This window comes from Portunus trituberculatus, chromosome 22 (genome assembly GCF_017591435.1).
Source record: "Portunus trituberculatus isolate SZX2019 chromosome 22, ASM1759143v1, whole genome shotgun sequence".
NCBI classification, from domain to species: Eukaryota; Metazoa; Arthropoda; class Malacostraca; order Decapoda; family Portunidae; genus Portunus; species Portunus trituberculatus.
In genome coordinates this window covers 4,376,411-4,403,126 of record NC_059276.1, presented here as the reverse complement: position 1 = coordinate 4,403,126, position 26,716 = coordinate 4,376,411, and the positions used below count along the sequence as shown (strand labels likewise).

General features: G+C 43.8%; 1 protein-coding gene across 1 annotated transcript; it reads right to left on the bottom strand.

Annotated features, from left to right (window-relative positions):
- Window positions 1-51: 51 nt before the first annotated feature.
- LOC123507337 (homeobox protein BarH-like 1b) lies at window positions 52-23,749 on the bottom strand. The gene is made up of 4 exons (XM_045260102.1): window positions 23,037-23,749; window positions 8,471-8,722; window positions 4,166-4,377; window positions 52-901 (listed from the first exon to the last, which is right to left on the bottom strand). Exons 1-4 carry the CDS (start codon window positions 23,335-23,337, stop codon window positions 590-592), a joined length of 1,077 nt encoding a protein of 358 aa, XP_045116037.1. The 5' UTR covers window positions 23,338-23,749; the 3' UTR covers window positions 52-589.
- Window positions 23,750-26,716: the final 2,967 nt, after the last annotated feature.

Sequence of the window (26,716 nt, the reverse complement as noted above, 5' to 3'; positions counted from 1 at the left end):
TCCCAGAGGAGAGGAAATATTAAACACTTCTTTTCAAGGGAATATAAAGCCTTTTGAACTAGGAAAGTTGTATAATCATCAGTACAGTGTGTTGTCATCTAACATTATATACAGTACATACAGAAGAATATAACTTACGGCAGGTGTGTCATATTTGTGTATAAAGAACATCCACATTCACACTCATACTAAATTGAAGTTATTAAAAAAAGTGATTGAAAATTCCCAAAGAAAACAGGATTGTGTTGTACTTGAGTTTTGTTAAATTAGGAAAGAAAATAGTTATACTTGAAATTGCCTGAATATTTGTTTAGTGTTTAAAAATGAATGTCTGAAATTTTGACACCTATAACAAGGAAACGGTTTGATTTGAGTTTGATTTGTATAATTCCAAGTCAGAAAACACTTAATGTAGAACTCTAGCTAGATAAGAATTGTGATAAAAGATTTCACCATTTTCATTTGATTCAAGGTTAATTTTAGTGCAATTTATTTTTTCAAGTCTGTTTATCTCTAATAAAACTACAATGCAATATATTTTTCCCTTTATTTCTTTGCATTCAAGGGAAAGTTAATGGTAATTCATTCCTTAAGTCTTCTTTGTCACTAAATCTTCACTTGGATTGATCTCCCGCTCATCTCTTGGTAATAAAACTCCATTTCTTTCTTGTCCCTCTGAGCACTCCATTCCTCCCTCTTCCTCCTCCTCCTCTTCCTCATCTTCCTCATCCTCCATCTGGCTGTCCGTCTGCTGGTCTTCTTGTACTGCTTCCTTCTGTTGTGTCTGCTGTTGCTGTTGCTGCTGCTGTTGAGTTTGCTGTAACTGCTGCTGCTGTTGCTCTCGCTTCTTGAGTTCTGAGTGACGCCATTTCATCCTTCTGTTCTGAAACCAAACTTTGACCTGCAAACAAAAAGTTATCATTAGAAAGTACCTTAGGAAATCCACCGATATTGATCTCTTATCTATCTATCTACTTTTTCATTACTACTATTTTTTTCTTCTCAGGGATTATTTTGAAACGTCTTGCCCGGTACTCATAAAGATGGGTTCAGATTACTTTGATTAGGTTCTCATTGGGTTCGCAAACTTAAATTTTCTCTATTCATCTATAATCGTTTTAATCATGCGTTAACTGCACTCCATTTCCGCTATTGAGAGAGAGAGAGAGAGATTCAGGCCGCATTTCAGTTATCTCCATTTCCAAATCAACATCTTCGCTCTTTATTCAACCAAATCGTTATTCCATCTTCAGGATTCACAAGCGAGTCATTCGAGACACAATGAACCCTAGAACCTTACAGCCATCAACCAGCTCTTAGCATCCCGTCACATGATCCAGAGAGCCAATGGGAGTAAGTTCACATAATCTTTGCATCTCCTCGAGTCCTCTTCCTACCCACGTGCACTTGGACTGGTGACTGAAGAAGTGACCGGGGTGAGCAGCGGAACACGATTTAAGGAATTAAGGTAGATGTTGACAAATTTTTCCTATTTTTATTGATTATTAAAGGTTGTTAAGGAAGAAAGTGTTAGGATGTGTACTCTCTCTCTCTCTCTCTCTCTCTCTCTCTCTGCCGAATTCCCCTTAGTTTCAGAAGGCTCTAGTCAACGTCACGCTTATTTTGAAATTAATTCTTATGGTTCTAGGGAGAGATCAACAAAATTTTACATTGATAACAAAGAGACTCGTAAAAACCTGACAAATCTGTGACTTTTAATAATTTCGAGAGCAAAGTGTTTCAACCTTAGTTCTCAATGCATAGTGATTTTAATGGGGAAATAGTTTGTTAGGCTAGGTTAAAGAGACTTAGGGATATACAAACAGCAGATGGTCCGTGTATTTTTAGTATGTGCAATAGTTCGGCACGCGTAGCTGTTCAGGTTTGTTGTTGGAGCAATTGTTAGTGTCGTTAATGTTTGATGGCTCGAGACACTGACAGGGACACGGTAGGGACTAGGGAGGCAAGTGTTGGGTTGTCTTGTACTCGGCGGGAGAAGATACGTACAGTCTTTCCTGTCCGTATATGCTTCTCTCCTCCAGATATGAATGTTGACCGTTTTAATACCGAGATGCATTTTTACCTTGATTTTTGGGTACAATTAGACGATTTTGCTTAGATTTTTAAGGATCTATGGAGGTTAAAAGAGTAGTGGCCAGAGTCTTTACTATTTTAATCCCAGCATATGGTTTTGAAGCTGTATAAAACTGCCAAAATAGTAAGCAGAAGGAACTACAGATATTAACCATAAATAACATCCATATCCGCCTGACCTCAGCATGCACAGACCAGGCAGAAAGGAGAAATAGGAGGAAAATCTAATACAATAATAGTAATAATAACAACAAGCCCAACAGGAGTAAGTGATAAGTATTTGCATTTTAACCCCTTCAGTACTGGGACGCATTTTTATCTTGAGTTTTAGGCATGATTAGACGATTTTATTGACATTAGGAAGGGTTTATGGATGTTAAAAGATTAATGTCCAGAGTCTTCACTAATTTAATTCCCACATAAGTTCCCGAAGCTGTTTAAAATCAACAAATAGTAAGCAGAATGAATATGAAAGCGTGTGATTGTACTGAAGAGATTTAACGTGTCTTTGTTGTGATCTCTTTTGACAGCTTGAGTGGAAGTAATTGGTGTTCTCAAGGATGCTTTTGAATTCTTAGTCATGCTGTGTTTCTGTTTCGACTAGTTGTAAGCACTAATTGAAGTTCTTGTGGTTCTGGAGGGACTTCAATGAATGCGATGATTGTGCTGGTTGAAATATAAGCAAAGCGACAAACACCTCTCGTATTCTCAATTATGTTTGTGTCTTCGTCTCGTCGCATTAGTTATTGTTTTTTTTTTTTTTTTTTTTGTTTCAGTGAATTCTAGCCTAGTTTAATGAATAATCTACACCTTTGACAGGCTCTAATAGAAGTTTTAAGATTTTAGTGATAGTTTGACGCGAACTGCACATCATTAGCATGAATAAACTGGTGAAAATTACTGGTGTTCTCAAGAGTGCTTTCATGATTTCAGTAATGGTTGAACGTAACTTCACACCACTAATTGAAATAAACATCACGAGAACCTAACTAATAATCTCTGCAGCGTTTATAACACTGATAAGAATACCGATTCAAAACGCTGATGAAAGAAGGCCATTTTAACGTAGTGATGAAAGAACAGTGTCAGAATACAAAGAGGGCAAAAGATTAGATAGCAAGTTTATTTACACGCGAGTAAGATCAGATAGCTTCCTTAAGGGGGCGTTAGCCTTTCCCGTACTGGTTAAGAAACACTCAAGAATCCGAACAGTATCCGAACACTGTCTCGAACGCTTATTGTTGCATCCTTCTTAATGTCGCTGCTCCACCACGCTACACGCTCACTGTATATAACGCTGCGGTGATACAGATTGTGTTGCGGCAGAGTGTTTGCTTGTGTTGATTTCCTTGCACATTTCCAGCAGCGAAACATTATTCCTAACTCAAACCTGATGTGAAATTTTGAAAAGGCGACCAGTTTCAGATAAGTCTTAACCTTTTCAGTACTACTATGCTTTATACTCATTCTGGTTACTATTTGGTGATTTTATGCAGCTTCAGAAATTTATTTGGGTATTAAAATAGGGAAGATTCTAGCCATTAATGTTCTGACCTCCGTAGACACTTCCTAATGTAAATAAAATCGTCTAACTTTACCCAAAACTCACGGTAAAAATGCGTCCCAGTACCGAAGAAGTTAAATCTAAGTGGTAGGAACATTGTGATAATGATTGTGAAAGCGAAACAGTGAGGTGCCTAAGATGAATAAAGATCTTGATGTTATCTTTACAACTATGAACCGACAAAAAATCAAACTCCACCTCTTTTACAAAACTCAAATAATTATCTTTTAAGAGATTGCAAAAGTATATGTGTTGTCCCCGTAGATTTTATACACTAGTGTGGGACGTTGGGCTGTTCGGACATTCTTTCACCCTCTCAAATATTGCCACACACCGTATTCTTTTCGCTAACACTAAAATATATGAGTCATAAAGTAAGGGTTTTATTCGTGTTTCCATCATCTCTATCTACGTGTAAAAAGCGGAGGTATGAGTAAGTGTTTGCGCCTCTTCATTGCGTCCCCTCACCTCCCCATACACACTCGCGCAATGGCACCCACCACCCACCTGCGCGTCGGTGAGTCCCAGCGTGGCCGCCAGCTGTCGTCTGTCCGGCTTGGTGATGTACTTCTGCATCTGGAACCGCTTCTCGAGGCCCTTACGCTGCAGGTTACTGAACACCGCCCTCGTCCAGGTCCTCTTGCGCCGCCCGTGAGAGCCCGCTGCCGCCCCCGCGCCCACCACCTCCCCCCGGTGCCCGCCTCCTCCGCCTCCGTACACTGGAAAGAAGGGCAGTGAGTTAGTGAGACGTGAAGTGAGTCTGATTGGTTGTATTCTCAAAACTTTCGGTGTCTTATAAGAATGATTAAAATTATTGCGTGTTGGAGTAAGAAAGTAAAGGAAATGATAGGTAAAGTAGAATGAATGTTAGTCTCTCAATCTGTTCCTTAATTCCGATGCAAGGAGACAATAAGATTAACTAAGTTCGGAATGAAGTAAATAACAGAAGCAAACTTATGAATGGCGGAAGTCATGGAAATATATCAAGCTTACGTGGAATTATGGAAAAAGAAAGAAAATATAGACAGCGGTCACAAAAATCAAGTTTACCGTCCTTGAACAAAATTGTAGAAAAAAAGGACATTGAAATACACCAAAAATTAATTTGACTTAACACATTATAAACATCCTGAAATACACCAAGAATTAATCTGACTTACACATTATAAACATTCCTTCAAATCCAGTGTTTACTCTATCTAGAGCTTTAGTGCTGAGTTCAGCAGGAGACAATCTTACCCGTGCACTGTTCCCTCGCACCACTCAACTCTTACCAGATTTTTGTAATATTTAGAATCCTCTGTGTGGGTTCCTAATGCACTCGTCGCCCCAAAAAGGCAAGTAAGTAGGTGAGGAGGTGTGTGTGTATGCGTGGAGGGAAGAGAGGGAGGTGTAAAGAGAGACAGAGAGGGTGTGAAAGATAGACCAGCATTCAGAAACGCTTCGCTCTCTCACCACCACTATTTTCAAAGGCCACAGAGACGATTAGCCGGATTCTCTCGCGTTTCCTCCTGTTGATAATGTAGAAATCTAGTCACTCTATCACTAGGAGTATACAAACACACTAAGAAATCTGTGTCACTTCAGCTAGAGCCTCTTGAAAGTATGTAGTTGCAGGCAGGAGAGAGGAAGGGAGCCACCAGCCGACAGCCCCACCAGCAGGCACGGAGGTGGCAGCTGGGGAGCGCCTGTCAACAGTTTTGGCGATAATTCTGCCCCTGGTGGTGTTGGCGCCGCGTGTTTGCTGCCTCGGATCATGTGCCTATAATCACGTTGAATGATGAAACGCTATAGCCTAATAAAAGTGAATGAATGCCGCCCTGGCCTGGAGAGCCGCGCCAAACATTGTTTCAACCCGCGTAGCCACTTCCCTTCACGCGCTCCTCTCCTTTTAGTCCGTCCTGCCTTCCCGCTTTGCCTCACGCGTGAACGAAAGGCAGAGAAAAGTCCAAATTAACGAAAGCCAGCGGGGATGAGCTTATAAACAAACGAGAATGAGTCAAAATGCCGACAGAAGCGCGTAAACTGTTTGTTCTTCCCCAATCACAGTGCTCCGTGTGCAGACCCACCAGCCCGTCACAGTAAACACGCTGCCAGCCTCACTCCTCCCACCCCACCAGGGACACGACACTCACCCCTGTGGCCCCGCGTTGCTCAAGGGAGGGACGGGGGGCATAGAGGGGAAGAGATGGAAGAGAGGTGGATGAGAGAGTTAGTGGGTGTTCTTTCTTCTTCCTCCTCTTCGTTTTCCCCTCTTCCTCCTTCTTCTTCCTCCTGCTTCGTGTTAACTTGTCCACAGTGATGTTGGTGGGAGATGTATACATGGTGGTAACATAGTGAAGATTGTAGCGAAGGGGAGACACGTGCGGAGTGATCTGTGCTCTCTCTCTCTCTCTCTCTCTCTCTCTCTCTCTCTCTCTCTCTCTCTCTCTCTCTCTCTCTGTGTGTCAGTCTTCCGTAACGTTACATATTGACCACACACTCATAGATAGATAGATAGATAGATAGATAGAGAGAGAGAGAGAGAGAGAGAGAGAGAGAGAGAGAGAGAGAGAGAGAGAGAGAGAGAGAGAGAGAGAGCGTACCCATCCCATTCAACATTGACGTTTGTTTTCTTTGTTGCATGAGACTCGATTTATTTCCTTCCAAACTGTTGACGTTTGAACTACTTAGAGAGAAAGGAAGGCGTTAAGAGGCAACCTTAGTCATCACCCATCTGGTCACCCCTCTCTCTCTCTCTCTCTCTCTCTCTCTCTGGGACTTGGGTGGAAAAAATGATGAAACGAGAGAAAGAGACAATGAAAGAGGAAGCAGAAGAGAAACAGGAAAGGGGAAGAGGAGGAGGAGGAAGAGGAGGAGGAGGAAAGATAAACAGCAGGAAGACAAAAGAACAAGACGATGAAGAAGGAAACAAGAAAAAACAAACAGAAGATAAAACAGTAGCATAAAGAAGAAGGGAAATAGGAGAAGGAAGAGAGGTAGAAAGAGAAACGGAAAATAACAAAGAAGGAGAGAAAGAAAGATAGCAATAGTGAAGAGAGACATGAAACAAAGACAGTAAGAGGGAAGAAGAGAAGAAAGAAAGAAAAGGCGAAGAAAAATAAAGGAACATAAATGAAATGAGTAAAAGAAAGAGGAGGAGGAGGAGGAGGAAGAAGAGAGGAAAGGAAAAGTAAGAGAACCAGAGAGGAAGAGAAAAAAAAGGAGTGAAAGAAGGAAGAGATGAAATATTATCAGTAAAAGGAAGAGAAGGAGGAAGAGTAGGAGGAGGAAGAGCAGTAGTAAAGGAAAGAAGAAGAAGAAGAAGAAGAAAAAAAAAGCGAAGGAGAACCATAGAGGAACAGAAAAGAAACCGGAGTGAAAGAAGGAATGAATGAAACAATAGAAGTAAGAAAATGAAGAGGAGGAGGAGGAGGAAGAGGAGGAGGAACAGTAGTAAAGGGAAGAAGAAGAGGAGAAGAAAGAAGAAAAAAAAAACGAAGAGAACCATAGAGAAACAGAAAAAAAGACTAAAAGAAGGAAGATATGAAACAGTAGCAAGGAGAGAAGGAGGAGGAGGAGGAGGAGGAAGAGGAAGAAGAAGAGGAGGAAACAGGAGTAATAAAGGGAAGAAGGAGAAGAAAGAAACGAAAAAAAAACCGAGGGAATGAAGGAAAAGATGAAACAGTAGCAGTGAGAGGAGAAGGAAGAGGAGGAGGAAGAGGAGGAGGAGGAGAAGAGGAGGAGGAGGAAGAACTGAGGGAGGAAAGGCGCCCACACTCTACTGGTAATGGTTTCTGTAGCTTATTTGTCTAACGAGGACCTTCCCCAGCAGGCGAGTGTTTGACGCGAAGAAAACAACATTAAACATTACGAGAAGAGCTTCCTTTCTCTCTCTCTCTCTCTCTCTCTCTCTCTCGTCTTTGCTAATCTTCTTATCTTCCTAACACTTCATTATCTCTCTTCCTTTTTCCTCTCTACTTTATTTATTCATGAGAGAGAGAGAGAGAGAGAGAGAGAGAGAGAGAGAGAGAGAGAGAGAGAGAGCGCTTCACACATTCATGCTAAGTACAATAGTTCAACATTTTATCTCCTCCTCCTCTTCCTCCTCCTCTTCCTCGTAAATAGCAGGAGGGCGCCCTTCTGAGGACCCCCCAAATTTTATGGCGCGGGTGGTGGCCGGACCCAGCTGGTGAAGGAGGAGGAGGAGGAGGAGGAGGAGGAGGAGGAGGAGGAGGAGGAGGAGGTGAGAATAAGATGATTAAATATAGACTGGATGACTAAGTGGTAATGAATGCGAAGATAGATAAAGATAAATAAATAGATAAATAGATAGATAATAGATAATATAAATGTAACCTAACCTAACGTAATCTAAAGTTGTATCGAGCAAGTATATTTGTTTAAGTAATTAGGTAAACAATAAATAACTTAATGAGTAGATTGAAGAATAAAAATATCACGTTATAGATTTCTACTTGGTTCATCTTAACAACAACAACTGCAACTACTACTACTACTACTACTACTACTACTACTACTACTACTACTACAACAACAACAACAACAACAACGAAAACAACAACAGCAAGAACAAGAACAACAACAAAACAACAACAACAACAACAACAACAACAACTACTACTACTACTACTACTACTACTACTACTACTACTACTACTACCACTACTAAAACCACTACTACTACTACTACAACTACTACAACCACTACAACTACAACCACTACTACTAAACAACAACAACAACAACTACTACTACTACTACTACCACCACCACTACTACTACTACTACTACTACAATCTTTATACTCACGGGCGGGGTAAGGCAGTAAGTGGGCGGGGTGGGCGGCGTATAGAGGTGCGTAATAGTATGCTTGTTCTGTAGGGCACTTTCCCCCAGGGGCGTCACACACACAGGAGGCGAGGCAGGGAAGGGAGGCGCTGGTGCAGGGGGGAGGGGAGGTGGGGGTGGTGGGTGAGGGTTGCAGGCGGCTGGAGGGCGATGGGGGTGGCTGAAGGAGGTGGTGGTGGTGGTGGTGGTGGTGTGGTGGTGATGGCTGTGTGTCTGTGGGAGAAAGGATAAGGATGATAATGATGATAAAAATAGTAATAATAATAGTAACAGTAATATTGATAATGATAATAGTAAAAGTTAGTAATAATGATAAGGAGTTTTGGTTATGTTTTAGTTTAATTCTCTCTCTCTCTCTCTCTCTCTCTCTCTCTCTCTCTCTCTCTCTCTCTCTCTCTCTCTGTCAACGAGGAATGGTAATAATAATAATAATAATGATACTAATAATGATAAAGAAAATAGTCTTGCTCTCTCTCTCTCTCTCTCTCTCTCAACGAAGAATGGTAATAATAATAATGATACTAATAATGATAAGGAAAATAGTCTTGCTCTCTCTCTCTCTCTCTCTCTCTCTCTCTCTCTCTCTCTCTCTCTCTCTCTCTCTCTCTCTCTATCATCAACACTAATAAGAAGAGAAGGAAATATTGTCTTAGCTAATATCCATACCTCCCCCCATCCCTCCCTCTCTCTCTCTCTCTCTCTCTCTCTCTCTCTCTCTCTCTCTCTCTCTCTCTCTCGTCAGTCCCCGCCAGCTCCCGTACTACGCTCTCTCTTCATCACAAGACTCAGATTAATTGATTAGTGGTGAGAGAAATTTGCCTCTCGCTTATTGCTTAATTATTAAAGTGTACAACAGAATCTCTCTCTCTCTCTCTCTCTCTTTTTTTTTTTTTTTTTTTTTATTTAAACATAATTTATACAGAAGAACATGTACCCAAAGGCGCACTGTCGTGTGCTACCTATTCTAAGGGTACTACAATCTATTTCTCTACAATATTTACAAGACTTAAAATAGAAAATATACAAGATGGTCAGCATGTAAATGGAGCACTGTTCTTTTCACTTCACTAGCACTATTCACGCACTGCACTACACTGAGTGTCACGTCACAAAGAGTGTCAGAGGAGTTGGCAGTGTCTGTCTCCACTTATGTGCCATCAGTTTGACACTGTGTGTGTTCATCTCCTGGACGTGAGGCACCGCGGCCGTGAACAAGTTCCACATCCTGGAGACGCGTCCTGCGAAGGTGCGTTGATGCTGACACCCGTGGGATCGCGGCACCTCTACGGCGTCACCACCATTGAGCACCGTTCTCGTGCTCCGTGCGGTGACTCTCAGAGGATGACGCAGCCCTGCCAGATGTGGCACTCTTTGCACCTGTGCCTTATGGAACACTACGATTGCCGCCACATCTCTGCGGTGTTCCAGTGAATCAAGGGGACGCTCAGGCTCTGGGTGAGGTGGTATTGCAGCATCTACTAGCCGTATGGCGCGGCGTTGGATGCTGTCCAGTCTCCTTCTGTGTGTGGCGGCACAGGACATCCAGGAGAGAGCTGCGTACTCAAGGTGGGGCCGCACCTGTGCCTTGTACAGCAGCAGTCTCCCCTTCCTGTCGAGGAAACTGGCGATCCTTCTGAGAGCGGAGATCCTGTGAGAGGCTTTCTTGGCAATGGATTTGACATGGCTGTCAAACCTCAGCCCTCGATCCACCTCCACTCCAAGTATCTTGACGTCATCTTGGAGTGGGAGAGCAGCAGCGCCAAAGACAACTTTCCTGCCATTGCTGCCATGGCGGCTGGGGACCGAGAGACAACCATTGCCTGTGTCTTCTCCGGCGCGAATGTCACTTGCCAGCGAGCACCCCACTCCTCTATCACTCGTAGCTGCTGATTGATGGCCTCAGCAGCCCGCCCACTGTCCTGGCGTGGATAGGTATAGGAGAGGGTGCAGTCATCAGCATAGGCCTTGACTCCTGGCAGTAGCTGGAGAAGATCATCCACGTAGATATTCCACAGGAGTGGGCCAAGAATTGAACCCTGTGGCACTGATGCCTCCACAGGCAGGGACTCAGATGTTTGCCCGTTGACAACCACCTTGAGGCTTCTGTCCTGCAGGTAATTTCCCAGGAGTCGTAGCAAGCCACCCTGGATGCCTTTAGCACGAAGCTTTTCCAGTAATCCGTTGTGCCATACTTTATCAAAAGCTCCAGCTATGTCCAAAGCAACCACTATAGTGTCCTTGCCGTCGTCGAGGGCGTCCTGCCACTGCCTGGTGAGAAGCATCATTAGGTCGGAGGTTGACCTTCCAGGTCTGAACCCAAACTGTTGGTCTGAGAGGAGGGCATTGTCCTTGAGATGGCTACACACCACCTCTGCCACGACCCTCTCAAACACTTTACCCACCACTGACAACAGGGATATGGGTCTGTAGTTTTTTGGGTCCGTCCTGGAGCTTTTTGTGTGCAGGAACTACTCGAGCCTCCTTCCACACTGAAGGCCAGACGTTTTCCCGTACACAAGTTGTGAAGACTTGGGTGAGAGGGCAGCCAGTTCCTGGGAGCATCGCTTCAGCAGGTGCGGGCTGATGTCATCAGGGCCGGTAGCTTTCTGTGTGTCCAGCCCCGCAATAATCGCTTCACCTGCTGATGCGTCACCTCCACCATGGTGACAGTCTTCTCACATTGCTGGACCAGCTGAGGCGGTGGCTGCTGTGGATTCCCCACCTTCATTTTTCCAGCAAACAAGGAAGCCAGCAACTGTGCCCTCTCCTTACTGCTGGTGGCGACAGTACCGTCCTGCTTGCTGAGGGAGGGATGGATTCTTGGTGGCCAGTTCCTGTTTGTCCTTAACAAGGGACCACCAAGTTTTGTTTCCTACGCCAGTGCCACACAGTTTCCGGCGCAGGCTTTCCTCCCACTTTTTTAAGGCCCACTTGCTGGTTACCACCATCCTCCTGCATGCAGCCCTATGCAAGTCCTTGTTGCGCCGAGTCGGGTTCCTCTTGTAGCGGAGCCAGGCAGCATACTTTGCCTCAGCAGCAACACGGCAACGGTAGCCAAACCATGGCTGATCCGTCGGTCTGGTGGTGTATTCCCTGTGTGGGACGTGGCGTCTCTGGAGGGCGAGAAGGTGAGAGGTGAGTGCAAGTGCTTCACTCTCTGCTCCTCCCTGTAGCAGAGTGGCCCATGGGGTGTGGGTCAGGTCGCGGCGCAGGAAGCCCAGTCTGCTTTGTTCCACAGCCAGATGGTGCGGGTGGTGGCCTCGTCCCGAGCCACGCCCACTTCCAGCTGTGTCAGTACAGCGTGATGATCAGAGCTGCCCACGAGCCCCAGCTGATGACACTGAAGCTTGTCCTCCTGGTAGTCTGAGATGACAGGGTCTAATGTCCCTCCTCGTTCATGTGTGGGGAAGGTGACATGATCTGTCAGACCCTGCACCTCAGGAGATTCTCGTAGGCGTCTCTTTCCAGGTGGTGATTGAGATCCCCCACAATCAGCACGTGGCTGCAGCTGTGTGCCATCATCAGGTTGTCTAAAGTCTCAGTCAGGTACAGGAGTGAGTCAGGCCCTTGTCGCGGGGGGCGATACAGGGCACACAGTAAGAGGGCTGAGCGGTCTGCCAGCGTTACTCGGAAGTACATCATCTCCATCAGTGGAGGCGTGTCTATGTCGAGTAGCTGGGCCTGCATTCCTTCCTTGAAGCAGACAGCCACTCCACCTCCTGTTCGCTCCTGTCGGTCCCTCCTCACCCAGTGGGTGAAGCCCTGCATCCTGCCATACGTGGGCTCCACCTCACTGTTCAGCCATGTCTCTGTCACCACAACAACGTCTGCATTGTGTCGTTGCACACAGTTGTGGTATAAGTCTGCAAGGTTAGTCCGGAGACCACGGACGTTGCTAGAGACGACCTTTAGTTGGCGGCGGGGCAAGCTGGCTGTACCATGGTGAGGGATGGTAGTGAGCGAGGCCTGCTAGTCCGAGGTGGTGGTTAGGGTCCGCGGCCGACTGCTGGTACTGGTGAAGAGGAGTGGTCCACTGCCGCCCCTGGCTCTGATTCCAGATACCAGGCTGAGGAAGGAGTGGGCGAGGTTGTGGTAAGGACTGAAATGAAGTGAGGTGGTGGGCGGGCTGAGGCGCTGCAGGTGGGAAGGGTGTGGCTGTGTGTCTTTCCACCGTAAGGAGCCGCTGTATGAGACGCTCCTGACGTAAATCGTCAGTTCTGGCGTGGCAAGTAGCAGAAGTGTGTCCTTTCCGTGAGCAGTACTCACACACTTTTGCCTTGGCTCGCTTTTGTGTCTGCTTGGTGGCCTGGTGAGTCCTCAGTCCTTCGCTGGACACCTTCCTCGCGTCCTGCTGCACTTCCCTCTTAGTTTTCTTTTTTCTCCAATCTCCTGATGTGGTCTGAGGAGAGGTTCGTGGGCGAACAGAGGCACCGCGATCTACTCCGTTCGCTGTATTTATGGAGGAAGAGTCCCTGCTGCTCTGTGTGGCGGTAGACGTGGTAGTGAGTACCGAGCAGTCACTCTGTGTGGCAGAAGGAGTGACAGTAGACGCTGGGGAGGTGTCACAGTCGCTCTGTGTGGCGATGGAAGCAGTGGAGGTAGGCGGAGCGGTCGTTGTTTCCCGGGCAGGCGAAGGGAAGGTGGAAGTTGAGAAAACAGCTGAGTGGCGGAGCTGTTGCGGTTTATCCGAGCTCCACCACGTCCTCCACCTCTCAGAGTCCTGACAAACCACCTCCCAGTGTTCGTCAATTGACTCTGCGTGGGCGCTGACTGCCTGAGAGCGTGTGGCTACTTGCGTCTGGCGCTGTTTTGACGCTATCAGCCTGTCTGCTACTCTGAGAGCCGCAGCAAACACGTCTCTGTGTTGTATGATCAAGTCTCGGTCGTCCTGGAGGGACTTAATCACACAGTTTTGTTGAGAGGCTTCCTCAGTGAGCTTCTCAACTAGTGAAACTAGCTCTCCTCTCTCAAGCCCTCCCACTGACTCTCCCCACTGTCGTCCGGTAGTGGCGTTGGGGGTGTATCAGTCTCCTCGATGATGTAGGTGACGGGGTCCGGGATGTTTGCTTGGAGTCGTAGCTGCTCCGTGTAGCTACACTTGAAGACTGGCGTATCCCCAAGGCAGCTGTTGTGACAAAGGTTACGGCAGGTTTCCTCGTCACAGCTCACGTGTTGAGTCTTAAGTGTTGCTTTGCCACAAACGCAACACCAATTCTGTGGCTGGTAGCCAGGCAAGTCTCTCCTGGCTATGGGGCGATGGGCGGGGCTAGACATTGAGGGAGAGGATAAGTGATTCCCTGGGGAATTGTGGAGCCAGGTGTGGGGGCGACAACGAGTGTTGGCTCTAAACGACACGTGCGACACTAACACACTCGTGAACACAGACACTGAACACTGGCACAGAACACAAAGCACTTCCCCACAGGCGCACAAAAAACACACGACACTAACTACCTCTCCCACAAGTCAAGCCAAACCAGCCACTCTCTCTCTCTCTCTCTCTCTCTCTCTCTCTCTCTCTCTCTCTCTCTCTCTCTCTCTCTCTCTCTCTCTCTCTCGCTGTTTTGTATATATCGTTTTTTTTCATCTGTTTTTATAATGTTCTTTTCAAAATTCAATCGCTCTTGTCTTGAAAATTCTGTAACTCTCTCTCTCTCTCTCTCTCTCTCTCTCTCTCTCTCTCTCTCTCTCTCTCTCTCTCTCTCTCTCTCTCTCTCTCTCTCTCTCTCTCTCTCTCTCTCTCTCTCTCTCTCTCTCTCTCTCTCTCTCTCTCTCTCTCTCTCTCTCTCTCTCTCTCTCTCTCTCTCTCTCCTTTGCTCCCACGTCTTCCCTCCATCCCTTACCTCTTTCCTTCCTCTCCCTCTCCTTCCCTATCCCTCTCCCTCTCTCCCAGCCTCCCTTCCTTCTTCACTCATCACCCTCCCCTCATGAGTTAGACCAGAACCAAGAGAAAGGTGATGATGGGTGGTGTTTGGCTCCTCTCCCCCTCTCCCCTCACCACCACCATCACCACCACCACCACCACCACCACCACCACCACTAACAACAACACTGTTCCCTACTCCATCATTATCATCATCATTATCATTATATACATTCGATGACAGAAGTGAGATAAGAGAGAGAGAGAGAGAGAGAGAGAGAGAGAGAGAGAGAGAGAGAGAGAGAGAGAGAGAGAGAGAGAGAATTTCTCTCTCTCTCTCTCTCTCTCTCTCTCTCTCTCTCTCTCTCTCTTTCTTTATAGGCCTACCTTAAAGAGCCTACACGAATATTTACCTAGGTCTAAATTGTTAATGTTTGAGGCTTCGAAGCTCGTTAATGAACAACAATGGCGGTTCCGGAGCTTTGTCGAGAGAGAGAGAGAGAGAGAGAGAGAGAGAGAGAGAGAGAGAGAGAGAGAGAGAGAGAGAGAGAGAGAGAGAGAAAAATGAAAAATGACGAATCGAAGAAAAAAAATGGAGAGAAAGAGGTAGGCTAACGGGTTGAGAGAGAGAGAGAGAGAGAGAGAGAGAGAGAGAGAGAGAGAGAGAGAGAGAGAGAGAGAGAGAAACAAAATATCTGAAGAAACGAGGAAAAAGATGAACTAAGAAAGGAAAAAAGAAGCAAAGTGGAAGAAAAGAGGGAAAAAGAGGGAAAGGGGAAAGAGGGGAAAGGTCAGAGGTCATGTCACGTCAGGGGAGGGGAGGGGGGGGTGGAGGTCAAGTCGCTGACAGGAGCAGGGTGTCAGGAAGCCCCGAAAACAAACGAGGCTCGCGCTTTTCAATCTCGTAGAAGTCAAACAAACAAGACATTTTAGGCTTCCAGCGAGACCAGACAAGGGGGAGGATGGCTGCTCTCTCTCTCTCTCTCTCTCTCTCTCTCTTGTTATTCATTCCTTTCTTTCTCTCATTTTCTTTCTCTCCATTTCCTCCTATTTCCTTTTCCTTGCTCTATTCCGTTTCATTCTTCTTCATATCTCTTTTATTCTCTTTTTTCTCTTTCCTCCACCCTCTCGCTCTTTTTTCCTTTCTTTTGTTTTCTTCTCTTGTCTCGTTTTACTTATCCTTCATTTCTCTTTTTTCTTTCCTTCCTCTTTTCTTTTTTTTTCTCTATCTTTCCTTTCTTCCTTCGTTATCTCTTTCTTTCACTTTTCTTTTCTTCCCTCCTTTTCTCAACTTTCCTACCGTTCTCTTTTTCTATCGTTCTCTTATCCTTCCCTCCATCCTTTCCCTCTCTCCCTCTATTCACTTCCTCTATCTTTTATTCTTCAATTCTCTTTTTCTCTTTCTTCGTTTTCTCTTACTCTCCACCATTCTTTTCTTTTCTTCCCTTACGCTTCTTCCTTCTCTCTCTCTTTCACCTCTTTTCACTAACGACAAATATTCAGAATCTACTCCTTTATTCCTCTCTTTTCTTCTTTTCCTCTCCTCTACTTGTCTTCACTAACGCCAAAGATTATGAAGTGATTTGAACCTGTATTCTGAAACACGTCGCTCTCTCACCATCACTACTGCCCAAAGGCGCTAGTTAAAGATACTCGTGTTTTTAACCCTATCAACACTGAGACGCGGTTTTACCTTGAGTTTTGGGTATGATTAGACGATTTTTTTGCATTAGAAAGGGTCTATAGTGGTGAGAAGTTTACTATTTTAATTCCCACATGTTTCTGCAGGTGTATAAAATCACCAAATAGTAACTAGAATGAATATATAGAAGCGCAGCGTGGAACTGAAGTGGCTAAGAGTATTTTTAATGGTTCTGGTGATAGATTGGCAAGATTTCTAGTTTATTAAGGGGAGAAACTGTCTTGAAAACCTAGCTAGTTGTCTCTCTGGCCTTGGAAAATTGTGTAGTGAAAGGTGGAGGCGTTTTTTAATACGGGTGCAATTCTTAAGTAATCAGAATATTTGGCCTGAAAAAAAGAGAGAGGTGAAGTTTGCAAGTCTTAGTCACGTCCTGTTTAGTCGAACGTTTCATTATGTTGTGCCTCCATTAGCGTCTTTTTTTCCCTTCTCCTCCTTCCCTCTTCGTAAACTTTTCCCTCAACGGCGGCCGCTCTCTCTCTCTCTCTCTCTCTCTCTCTCTCTCTCTCTCTCTCTCTCCATCGTTTGTGTCTTTATCTATCTTCTTACCAGAGAGAGAGAGAGAGAGAGAGAGAAACTAGATACACAAAAAAGACAGAAAAAAAGTTAAACTGGAAGGAAAGAAAGATAAAAATTAAGATCAGGAAAAGAAGAAGAAAGAATAGGAAGAAGATGAGGACTGAAAGATGCACCGGAGGGAGTGTGTGGGAGAGTCTGTGAGTGTGTGGGAGTGTCTATGAGTGCCTGGGAGTGTCTGTGAGTGCCTGGGAGTGTCTGTGAGTGCCTGGGAGTGTCTGTGAGTGTGTGGGAGTGTCTGTGAGTGTCTGTGAGTGTTTGTGAGTATGAGGGAGTGTCTGTGAGTGTGTGGAAGTGTCTGTGAGTGCCTGGGAGTGTCTGTGAGTGTGTGGGAGTGTCTGTGAGTGTGTGGGAGAGTCTGTGAGTGTCTGAGTGTGTAGAAGTGTCTGTGGGTTGGCACTGTATTGGTTACCTCGCGTGGCACACTGGTTTGCCTGGCGAGTGTCTGTTGAGGTGCCAATTAGTAAACAACCCAGAGAGAGAGAGAGAGAGAGAGAGAGAGAGAGAGAGAGAGGGGGGAACAGAGATTACAAGGCTTTTTTTACAATCAGTCTTTTCTATCTTATTTTTTTCTTTTATCCTCCTCCTCTTCCTTCTCTTCCTCCTCTTCCTTCTCTTCCTCCTCTTCCTTCCTCTTCCTCCTCCTTTTTTGTTTTCTTTCTTTTAATATTCTTTTCTTTTCGTTCTTCTCACTTTTTTCTTTACATGTGGTTCTTGGGAGATAGAAAAAGAAAGAGAATGAGAAAGAAAACGCAAATCAGAGAGAGAGAGAGAGAGAGAGAGAGAGAGAGAGAGAGAGAGAGAGAGAGAGAGAGGAAAAACAAAACAAGACAAAAGAAAATTAAACCATAACCGCAAAACTAACCCAACCTAACTGAACTTAACCCAGCACCCCGAGAAAGACAAACAGACACTCAGACAAAGAAGGATAAATCACCACCACCCTGTCATTTGCCTCGCAGCGCCCACGCCTCACACAACACTGCCACAGACGAGCCAGTGATAGCCAGAAGAGATTAATATATACACCACAACGCTATCTTAACTATATCTTGTATTGAACACGATATTAGCCAGTTTTTTGTATATTTTAATGTTTTTGTGGTGAGTTCTGTCATTATAGCTTTTTTTTCATATATTTTCGATTCTATATTCGTAATTTTGCTTTGACATGATTTTTTTGCAGTTTTTTTTATATTTTCATGTTTTTGTGGTGAGTTCTGTCATTATAGCTTTTTTTCATATATTTTCGATTCTATGTTCTTATTTTGTTCTGATACGAGTTTTTTGCATTTCTTTGTGTTTTTTCATGTTTTTCTGGGATTTATTTTGTTGTGTTTTGTTTTACTGTAACTTTTTTTCATACATTTTCGATTCTATGTTCATATTTTGGTTTTGACATGATTTTTTGCATTTATTTTGTATATTTTCATGTTTTTATGGGATTTATTTTGGTGTGTTCTTATTGTAGTTTTTTTTTTCATATATTTTCGATTCTCTGCTTCGTGTCTTGGTTTTGACATGATTTTTTTGCTGTTTTTTTTATTTTCATGTTTTTTGGGTGTATGATTTTATTTTTTGGTGTATTCTGTGTTATCGTAGTTTTTTTCTTCATATCTCTTCAGTTCTATGCTTCGTATCTTGGTTTTGACACGATTTTTTGCAGTTTTATTCGTATTATTCATGTATTTTGTTTCATTAATATTTGGTGTGTATTTTTTATCATCATTATTTTTGTAGTTTCATGTTCTCTTCGTATCTTGGTTTTGACACGATATTTTGTAGTGTTTTGTGTTTTTCATGTATTTTTTTATTTATTATTGATTTTTAGCGTGTTCTGTATTATTATCATTACCTTTTCCTCTCGTATTTTAACATCATATCTTGGTTTTTACGCGATATTCTGCAGCATTTCCTATTTTTCACCTTATCTGTTATCTATCATTCATTTTCTATTATTCTATCGTATCTTTCTCTGTATGTCACTTTATTTCAACTTCGTATCTTGGTTCTTACACGATATTTTATAGCATTTCCTATTGTTCACCTTAATCTGTTATCTGTCATCCATATTTAAGTGTCTTTCTCCATGTCACTTTAGTTCTGCATCGATAAACTAACTATCAGGGCGTGGAGGAGAGCTAGAGCCTTGTTGTGGAGGCGTCTGATGGCTGGCCAGATAACCCCTTCATCTACACTCGTTACATTTTGACCCCCTCTCTCCACCCGGCCATTAGAAGCAGCTGTTGTTGGTGTAGCCTTGATGTACACTGCTTTATCACCACGAGTCTCTACGGTCATAAGGACAGTACTGTTTCCCCGAGTGTCTGGCGGGTTTGTTCTGATTACAAGCCCGGTCCATCACTGATTACTGGAGATGTGTTTAATTGTCGGTAATCGTGGGCCAAGTTGCATAAGTAGAGGGCTGCGTATTGTTTCTGGGATAAGCTTAACCTATCTGTGGTCGTTTACATAGTTTGCATCACAGTACTTGTTATATTACGATACTTGCGGTATTTTTGTGCAATTAGTATGATAGTGGTACTTATTAAATGTGCGGGGTTTTTCTTAGGTTCATTTGTACTTAGTCTGGCAAAGAACAGCAAAACGAAGGAAAAAAGAGACCATTAAAAGTGTAAAAAGGGTGATTTGCGTTGTCCGTCCATTAATATGAGAGAATCTGGCCAAGGACAGCAAATCTAAAGGAAAAGAGGGTTATTAGAAGTGCGAGACCCTTAAGAGGAAAGGATCTGACAAAGAGAAACTTATTTAGAGAGAGACACCTATTTGAAGATGTCTGACTCTCTTAAATGAAAAATCTAGGAAGAGGCAACAAATTCAAAGAAAAAAAAAATCCTTAAAGTGCGTAAATCAAGCTAAGGGCGAACTAATTTAAAGAATAAAGCTGCCCATTTGAAGGTGACGGGCCCTAAAAATGAGAAAATCTAGCTAAGTAAACCAATTCAAAGGATCAAGAAGCTTATTAATAGTGTCGGATCCTTAAAAAAAACTCCGATACCTGATTCAAATATTGCAGCACCTTAAATTGTTACTCCTGAAGGGATTTAAGTGACAGATAAGTGGAAATAAGAGAATCTGGTGGAGAATTTCGTGGTTTTAATTTAATTGTGTTAGTGTCTTATTCTGAGTCTAGTGGCGGTTGTTTTAGGATTTCAAAGGTGTTTTCATGATTCAAGTAGTCGCTTAGTATGAAATTTGTCTTTTGGGGATAAAAACACTATTGAGAAAAGAAAAAAAATACAAGAAAACAAGAGATTAAAAAAATATTGACCGCTCCCCCCAGAAAATCAAAGGTGTTTTCATGATTCAAGTAGTCGCTTAGTATGAAATTTGTCTTTTTTGGGGATAAAAACACTATTGAGAAAAAAAAAACAAGAAAACAAGAGATTAAAAAAAATATTGACCGCTCCCCCCAGAAAATCAAAGGGGTTTTCATGATTCAAGTAGTCGCTTAGTATGAAATTTGCCTCTTGGGGAGATAAAAACACTATTGAGAAAAGAAGAAAAGTACAAAAAACAAGAGATAAAGAAAATATTGACAGCTCCCCGTAAAAAAATGGCAATACTCTTTTAGTCGCATTGAAAAAGTAAAAACAAGGTGTGAACTACAACATTACTCTGATTAGCGAAGTCCGTCAGGTGTGTGGACAGGTGTGTGTTTACCCCGAGATACCTGAGTGAGTGACGGTCGGACAGGGAAAGAGAGGAGAGGGAGAGGAAAGAGAGAGGAAGGAGAGAGAGGAAAGGGAGGAGATGGAAAAGGAGAGTAAAGGAATTGAAATGATGATGTGGTGATGATGTGGAGTTTGTGAAATGTGAGAGAGAGAGAGAGAGAGAGAGAGAGAGAGAGAGAGAGAGAGAGAGAGAGAGAGAGAGAGAGAGAGAGAGAGAGAGAGAGAGAGAGAGAACAATCTGCAAAACAAAGAAAAACAATACACAAACTTAAATGAAAAGAGAGAGAGAGAGAGAGAGAGAGAGAGAGAGAGAGAGAGAGAGAGAGAGAGCTACTTCCCATACACCTCTACACCATCCACATAAACACAGACACACCGGCTCCCGCACCACCAGCTCGGCGCCTCTTGCCTGAGTTATGGAGTTTGAGGTGGCGTGCGACCCAAACTTTACCTTTCTGGCCCAGGTGTGCAAGTGTTACCTATGTGGCCCTGGCTCTACACCTACGCTCTCTCTCTCTCTCTCTCTCTCTCTCTCTCTCTCTCTCTCTCTGGTTTTCGTTTTCTTTTTTTTTTTTCTTGATTTTTCTTTTTCTGTTTTGTGTTTTTCTTTGTTTTGTAGATATTGTTCGGATTTTGCTACTATGGTTCTCTCTCTCTCTCTCTCTCTCTCTCTCTCTCTCTCTCTCTCTCTCTCTCTCTCTCTCTCTCTCTCTCTCTTCTTTCTTTTTCCTTATCTTTTATTTCCATTTTCCTTTCTCTTTTGATGTTGATATTTTTTCTAGAATTAGTCGGAAATTGTATAATAATAATGGTAGTAGTAATAATAATAATAATAATAATAATAATAATAATAATAATAATAATAATGTTAACAGTAATGATGATAATAATGATAGCAGCAGTAGTAGTAGTTATTCACGTTTTCTTGTTACTACTACTACTACTACTACTACTACTACCACCACCACCATTACTATTTCCACTACTTCTACTCTTACGTCTACACTTCTATTACTACTACTACCATTACGTGTTCTACTACTACTACTACTACAACTACTCCTACTACTACCACCACCACCACCTACTAGCTACCACTTCCATTCCAGGCTCATAGAGGATCATCAGCGCCTCACCTCACGCATTAGACAAGACAAGGTAAAGTGACCTAATGTATTTACGAGTGAAGATTTCTAGTTGATCATAGGGAGGAACTGAATTGAAAACCAGGCTAGTCGTCTACGGGGACTTGAAAAATTATTGTGGTGAGAGAACAAATCGCTTCTGAATATAGACGAGACGCCTCATCCCCGCCCGCCCCCCTCCCGCCGGTAACTCTGTGGTGACGGGGTTCGTTTTGGTTATTTTGGTTATTTTGGTTCGTTTTGGTTCATTTTGGTTCGTTTTGCTAATGTATTTACGAGTGTTTCCGTGTTCTCGTGCCTGTGTTTACAAAGGCGCCGCTGGAGAAAGCAAAGGCGCAGTGGGTGGGAATGTTTGATGCCTGCTGGTGTTTGAATTGCTTGGATAATGTGGAAGATGCGTATTTTCGTGAGTCGTTGCTTGTATAATGTGGAAGATACGTATTTTCGTGAGTCGTTGCTTGGATAATGTGGAAGATACGTATTTTAGTGAGTCGTTGCTTGGATAATGTGGAAGGTGTTGTTTTGGTGACTTGTTGTAATAGCTTGGATAATGTGGAAGGTGTTGTTTCTGGTGACTCGTTTTTTTTTTTTTTTAGTTGTTTTTTTCGTGTTTCACTTTTATTTTGTTCGTTTCCTTGTTTTTTTTTTAAGTTTCTTGGTATTATTCTTATTTTTGTTTTGTTTTATATTTTTCTTTGTTTTATTGTATTTTTTTTTTTTTTCCTTTCGTGTTTATTTCCTCCAAGGTCTGCTTTGGATTGGTTTCATGCTGGGCTTTCTATTTCTTTCTATTTGTTTGCCTGTATTCTGTATTTTTTCCCCAGCGTCGCATTTACAGAAAACAAACTCGCAGAACCTGATTTTATAGCAAGATGTTTGGGAAGACAACTTTTTATTCTTTATAAACACTGGCAAAGAGCAACACAAATTTTGAAGAGGGAAAAAAAATCCTTGTTTTCTCCCAAAGAGACCCCAAATAGAAAAATATAAGAGGCTCTTTCTTTTTTCTTTAATAGGAGGAGCATTGGGTAACAGAACAACAATAAATCATTAATAAAGAGTCCACTAAGGTTTCGCTCCCAGAGATATCAAGAGAATCATTGCAAAGGATAAGTGTCTTGAAACCTACCATCTGAAAGAGTTCGAGAAGGAAATACAGAAGCAGATAGGGAGTTCCAGAGTTTACCAGAGAGAAGAATGATATTGGTTAACTTTTTCATTAGAGTGGTGGACAGAGTAAGGGTGAGAGACAGAAGGAAGTCTTGTGTAGTGAGGCCGTGGGAGGAGGAGAGACATGCAGTTAGCAATGTCAGAAGAGCAGTTAGCGTGAAAATAGTGGTAGAAGTAAGAGATGCAACAGTGCAGCGATGAGGGTGAGGCTGAAGACAGTCAGTTAGAGAAGAAATAAAAAGATGAAAATGATGGCCTATGATTTTTTTCTTCTCATATCTTTATAACATTTTTTTTCATCCACTCATTAACCTTTTACAATTATCATTCTCTCTCTCTCTCTCTCTCTCTCTCTCTCTCTCTCTCTCTCTCTCTCTACCTTTCCTTGGTTCCGCTGCTAGCAACCTTTCCACGCCAAATTTGAGGGGTGGGGTGGCGACTGGGGGCGAGGAAGAAGCCTTAGCGTTGTGGGCATGCCGTGGGCTGCGGGCGTGGGTGAGTGTGGGGCTGGCGGGGCGGGGCAGGACAACGCAGGCGGCGGTTCGGGGTACTGCAGGCGGGGCGGGGAGAAGGAAGGGCGGTTTCATCCCTTCTTTAGCCTCCAGCATCGTCAGTAGGCCGCCCAGGGGAGGGAGTGTGGGCGGGGCTATCTCCCAGGGTAGCACCCGTGGGAGGAACATGGTGTGGGTGTGAAGAACCGGCGTGTTTTTGTTTTTCTTGACCCTTTTATTTTTTCATTTGCTTGTGAGTCTGTCGGGGTGTATGGGATGTTTTTGCTTGTGCGTGTGTGATTTTTCAATTATTCCAGTGCGTCTTTGCGTGCGTGTGTGCGTGAGTGCATTATTTTATACTTAATTGCAGTGTTTTTTTCCTCTTCTCGTGCGTGAGTGCGTTTACGTGACTCACAGATCTATGAAACTTTAAAAATCAGTGTTCTCGTCTCACTAATGATCCGTCCCTGTCTCGTGGGAAGCGTCACCTTAGCAGCGTCACAGCTCTGAAGCACGTCACAGCGTCAACAGACCCGTCACAGCACCACAACACAGAAACAGGCTTGGAAGAGCGTGTCCACCACCGTCACGCTTCACTTGCTAGACACTGACTGAGCAATACCCTAAACCGTGATGCCCTGAGGATCTGCCCTGTGCCCCGCCTTAGCTCCGCCCAGCACCCTTAACCCTTCCCCTCTTACCACTGACCCTGAATGACCTGACTTCTACCCTTCAGTTTAGGTTAATTTAGGTTATTTCATGCAGTTTCACGTCAAAATGTCACTAGTGTTTGTGTTAGCTTAGATTAATTAGAGGCTTTAATAATCAGTGTTATCTAATGCTGGTCGGCCAATAGCGAGGCAGGAAAGGGGTTCTAATCGACGAGTGGCTATAAATACAAGGCGTTCAAGTCACTCCTCGCTCTCCTATTGGTCCAGTGTGCCAGAGCGAGGCGGTGACTGGTCCTTAGGTTGTGGGTTGTGCCAAGGGGCGTGTCTTGTTGCTGCCATCAGTGCCACCTCTCTAGGCACCATGTGGCACTCTCTGGTACCTGTCTCTCTCTCTCTCTCTCTCTCTCTCTGGGTAGGAAGGTGAAATGAGAAAGAAAGATTATGTATAAGGGGGAGAAAAGAAAGAAAGGATGAGAAAGGGCGATCTCTCTCTCTCTCTCTCTCTCTCTCTCTCTCTCTTTTATTAATACTAGATATACAACATATATTGGGGATTTATGAGTTAAAGGGGATATTTTGGGTCTCCCCTATCTGAAAACTCACCCCGCTGCTTGACTTAAAGTACTACAATGTTAATTATAAACTTAGAACTATACTTGTAATCTATAAGTGTCACTGTCACTCGCAAGACTGAGCCTCTACCACTTATGAAAGCCTCACTGTCGCAGGCGAGATCGACGTCTCTTACCTGAAGGCGTGTCACTGTCACTTATGAGGCCGAATTTGTATTTTGCACACGCGTGTCACTATCACGTATTTCACTTATCCACTGGTTCACTAGCACTTTGGATTTCTGGCCTCCGCACACTGCAACACTGAGGTCGTCCGGGCACTTGTCATAGGCCAGAAATTAATTCCACCGCTGTCCTCTCTCTCTCTCTCTCTCTCTCTCTCTCTCTCTCTCTCTCTCTCTCTAAGGAGGAAGGTGAAATGGGAGAGAATGATGATGGAAAGGGAGAGAAAAGAAAGAAAGGAAGAGAAAGGATGACTCTGTCTCTCTCACCAAGGAAGAGAAAGGATGACTCTCTCTCTCTCTCTCTCTCTCTCTCTCTCTCCAAGAATAAAGTGAAAGATGAAACGAAAGGAGAGAGAGAGAGAGAGAGAGAGAGAGAGAGAGAGAGAGAGAGAGAGAGAGAGAGAGAGAGAGAGAGAGAGAGAGAATGACAGGTCAGCGGCAGTATCAGTGCTCCCTCGTGTTTGGTGACCTCTCCTGACCTTTGTTGACATCAGGATTATCACCTCTCGTCTTCCCTCTTTGATGTTTCCTCTCCTTCCCCCTCTCCCTCTCCTCTCCCTCTCCCTCTCCCTCATTAGTGTCTGTCTGGCCGTGTTCTGAAACGCTTCGCTCTCACCATCACTAATTTCAAAGGCTATGGAGATGAATTGCGGGTTTTCAGAATTGGTTTTCGTGCTGGTACTGTAGAAATGTAGTTAATCTGCCACTAGAACTGTAGAAACACCATTAAAACCATTAGAATCTCCTACAACTTCAACTAACACCTTAAAAGTGGTTTCTGAATGTGTGTGTCTCGTTGTCTCGTTCACTGTCGGTTTTTCCTACCTTTCTCACCTTCCCTCCCTCTTCCTTTCTCTGCCTCTCTCTCTCTCTCTCCCTCTCTCCTTTTTGCTAAATCGTCCACAAACATCACGAGTTCATTATAGACCTGATTATCTCTCCTCCTCTTCCTCCTCCTCCTCCTCCTCCTCCTCCTCCTCTTCTTCTTCTTTCTCTTCTTCCCATTTTCCTCCGCGAGTGTAATTTTTGTTTAATTTCTTTGTTTATTAATGTTTGTATGTGGGTTCTTTGCTCTCTCTCTCTCTCTCTCTCTCTCTCTCTCTCTCTCTCTCTCTCTCTCATTCAGAATTTACCTTGTTTCAATGAATGACAGACACACACACAGACACACACACGCACAAGCACACACACACACACACACACACACACACACACACACACACACACACACACACACACACACACACACACACACAGAGAGAGAGAGAGAGAGAGAGAGAGAGAGAGGTTGGCAGTTTAAACATTGTTGTGAATATACCCTTTCACACTCTCCCTTCCTCTCTCTCTCTCTCTCTCTCTCTCTCTCTCTCTCTCTCTCTCTCTCTCTCTCTCTCTCTCACCTTCTCTCGATTCTCACTATTAGAGATCCATTATCATCTCATTATCACCTTCGTCGCTTCCTTCCTTCATCATGTTCTCGCTATTTCCTTCCTGATTTATTTCTTTCTCTCTCTCTCTCTCTCTCTCTCTCTCTCTCTCTCTCTCTCTCTCTCTCCTTTCCTTCCTTTTACCTTTATTTCCTTTCGTTGTCTTTTTTTCTCTACCTTAATTTTCCATCTCTCTGTTTCTAATTTCTTTTTTACCTTTATAATATTTTTCATCTTTCTCTTTTATTTCCATCTTTCATTCTCTTTTTTTTCTCTCTTTCCTTCCTCTTCGTCTTCGTTTTACTTCTCATCGTCATTTACTAAAATTTTTGTCTTTCTCTAACTCCTTTTCTTCCTCTTCCTCATCCTCTATCTCCTCCTCTTCTTCTTTCTCCTCCTCTTCCTCCTCCTCCTCCTCCTCCTCCTCCTCCTCCTCCTCCTCCTCCTCCTCCTCCTCCTCCTCCTCCTCCTCCTCCTCCTCCTCCTTATCTATTTAGAATGTCATCTCAAAATATTTTCAGTTGCCTATGATAAACACTATGAGCAGAGAGAGAGAGAGAGAGAGAGAGAGAGAGAGAGAGAGAGAGAGAGAGAGAGAGAGAGAGAGAGAGAGCGCCACATGAAACCACGAGTCACACCTTCTTTCTAAGTGGCTGGCCTGGGTCACATATCCT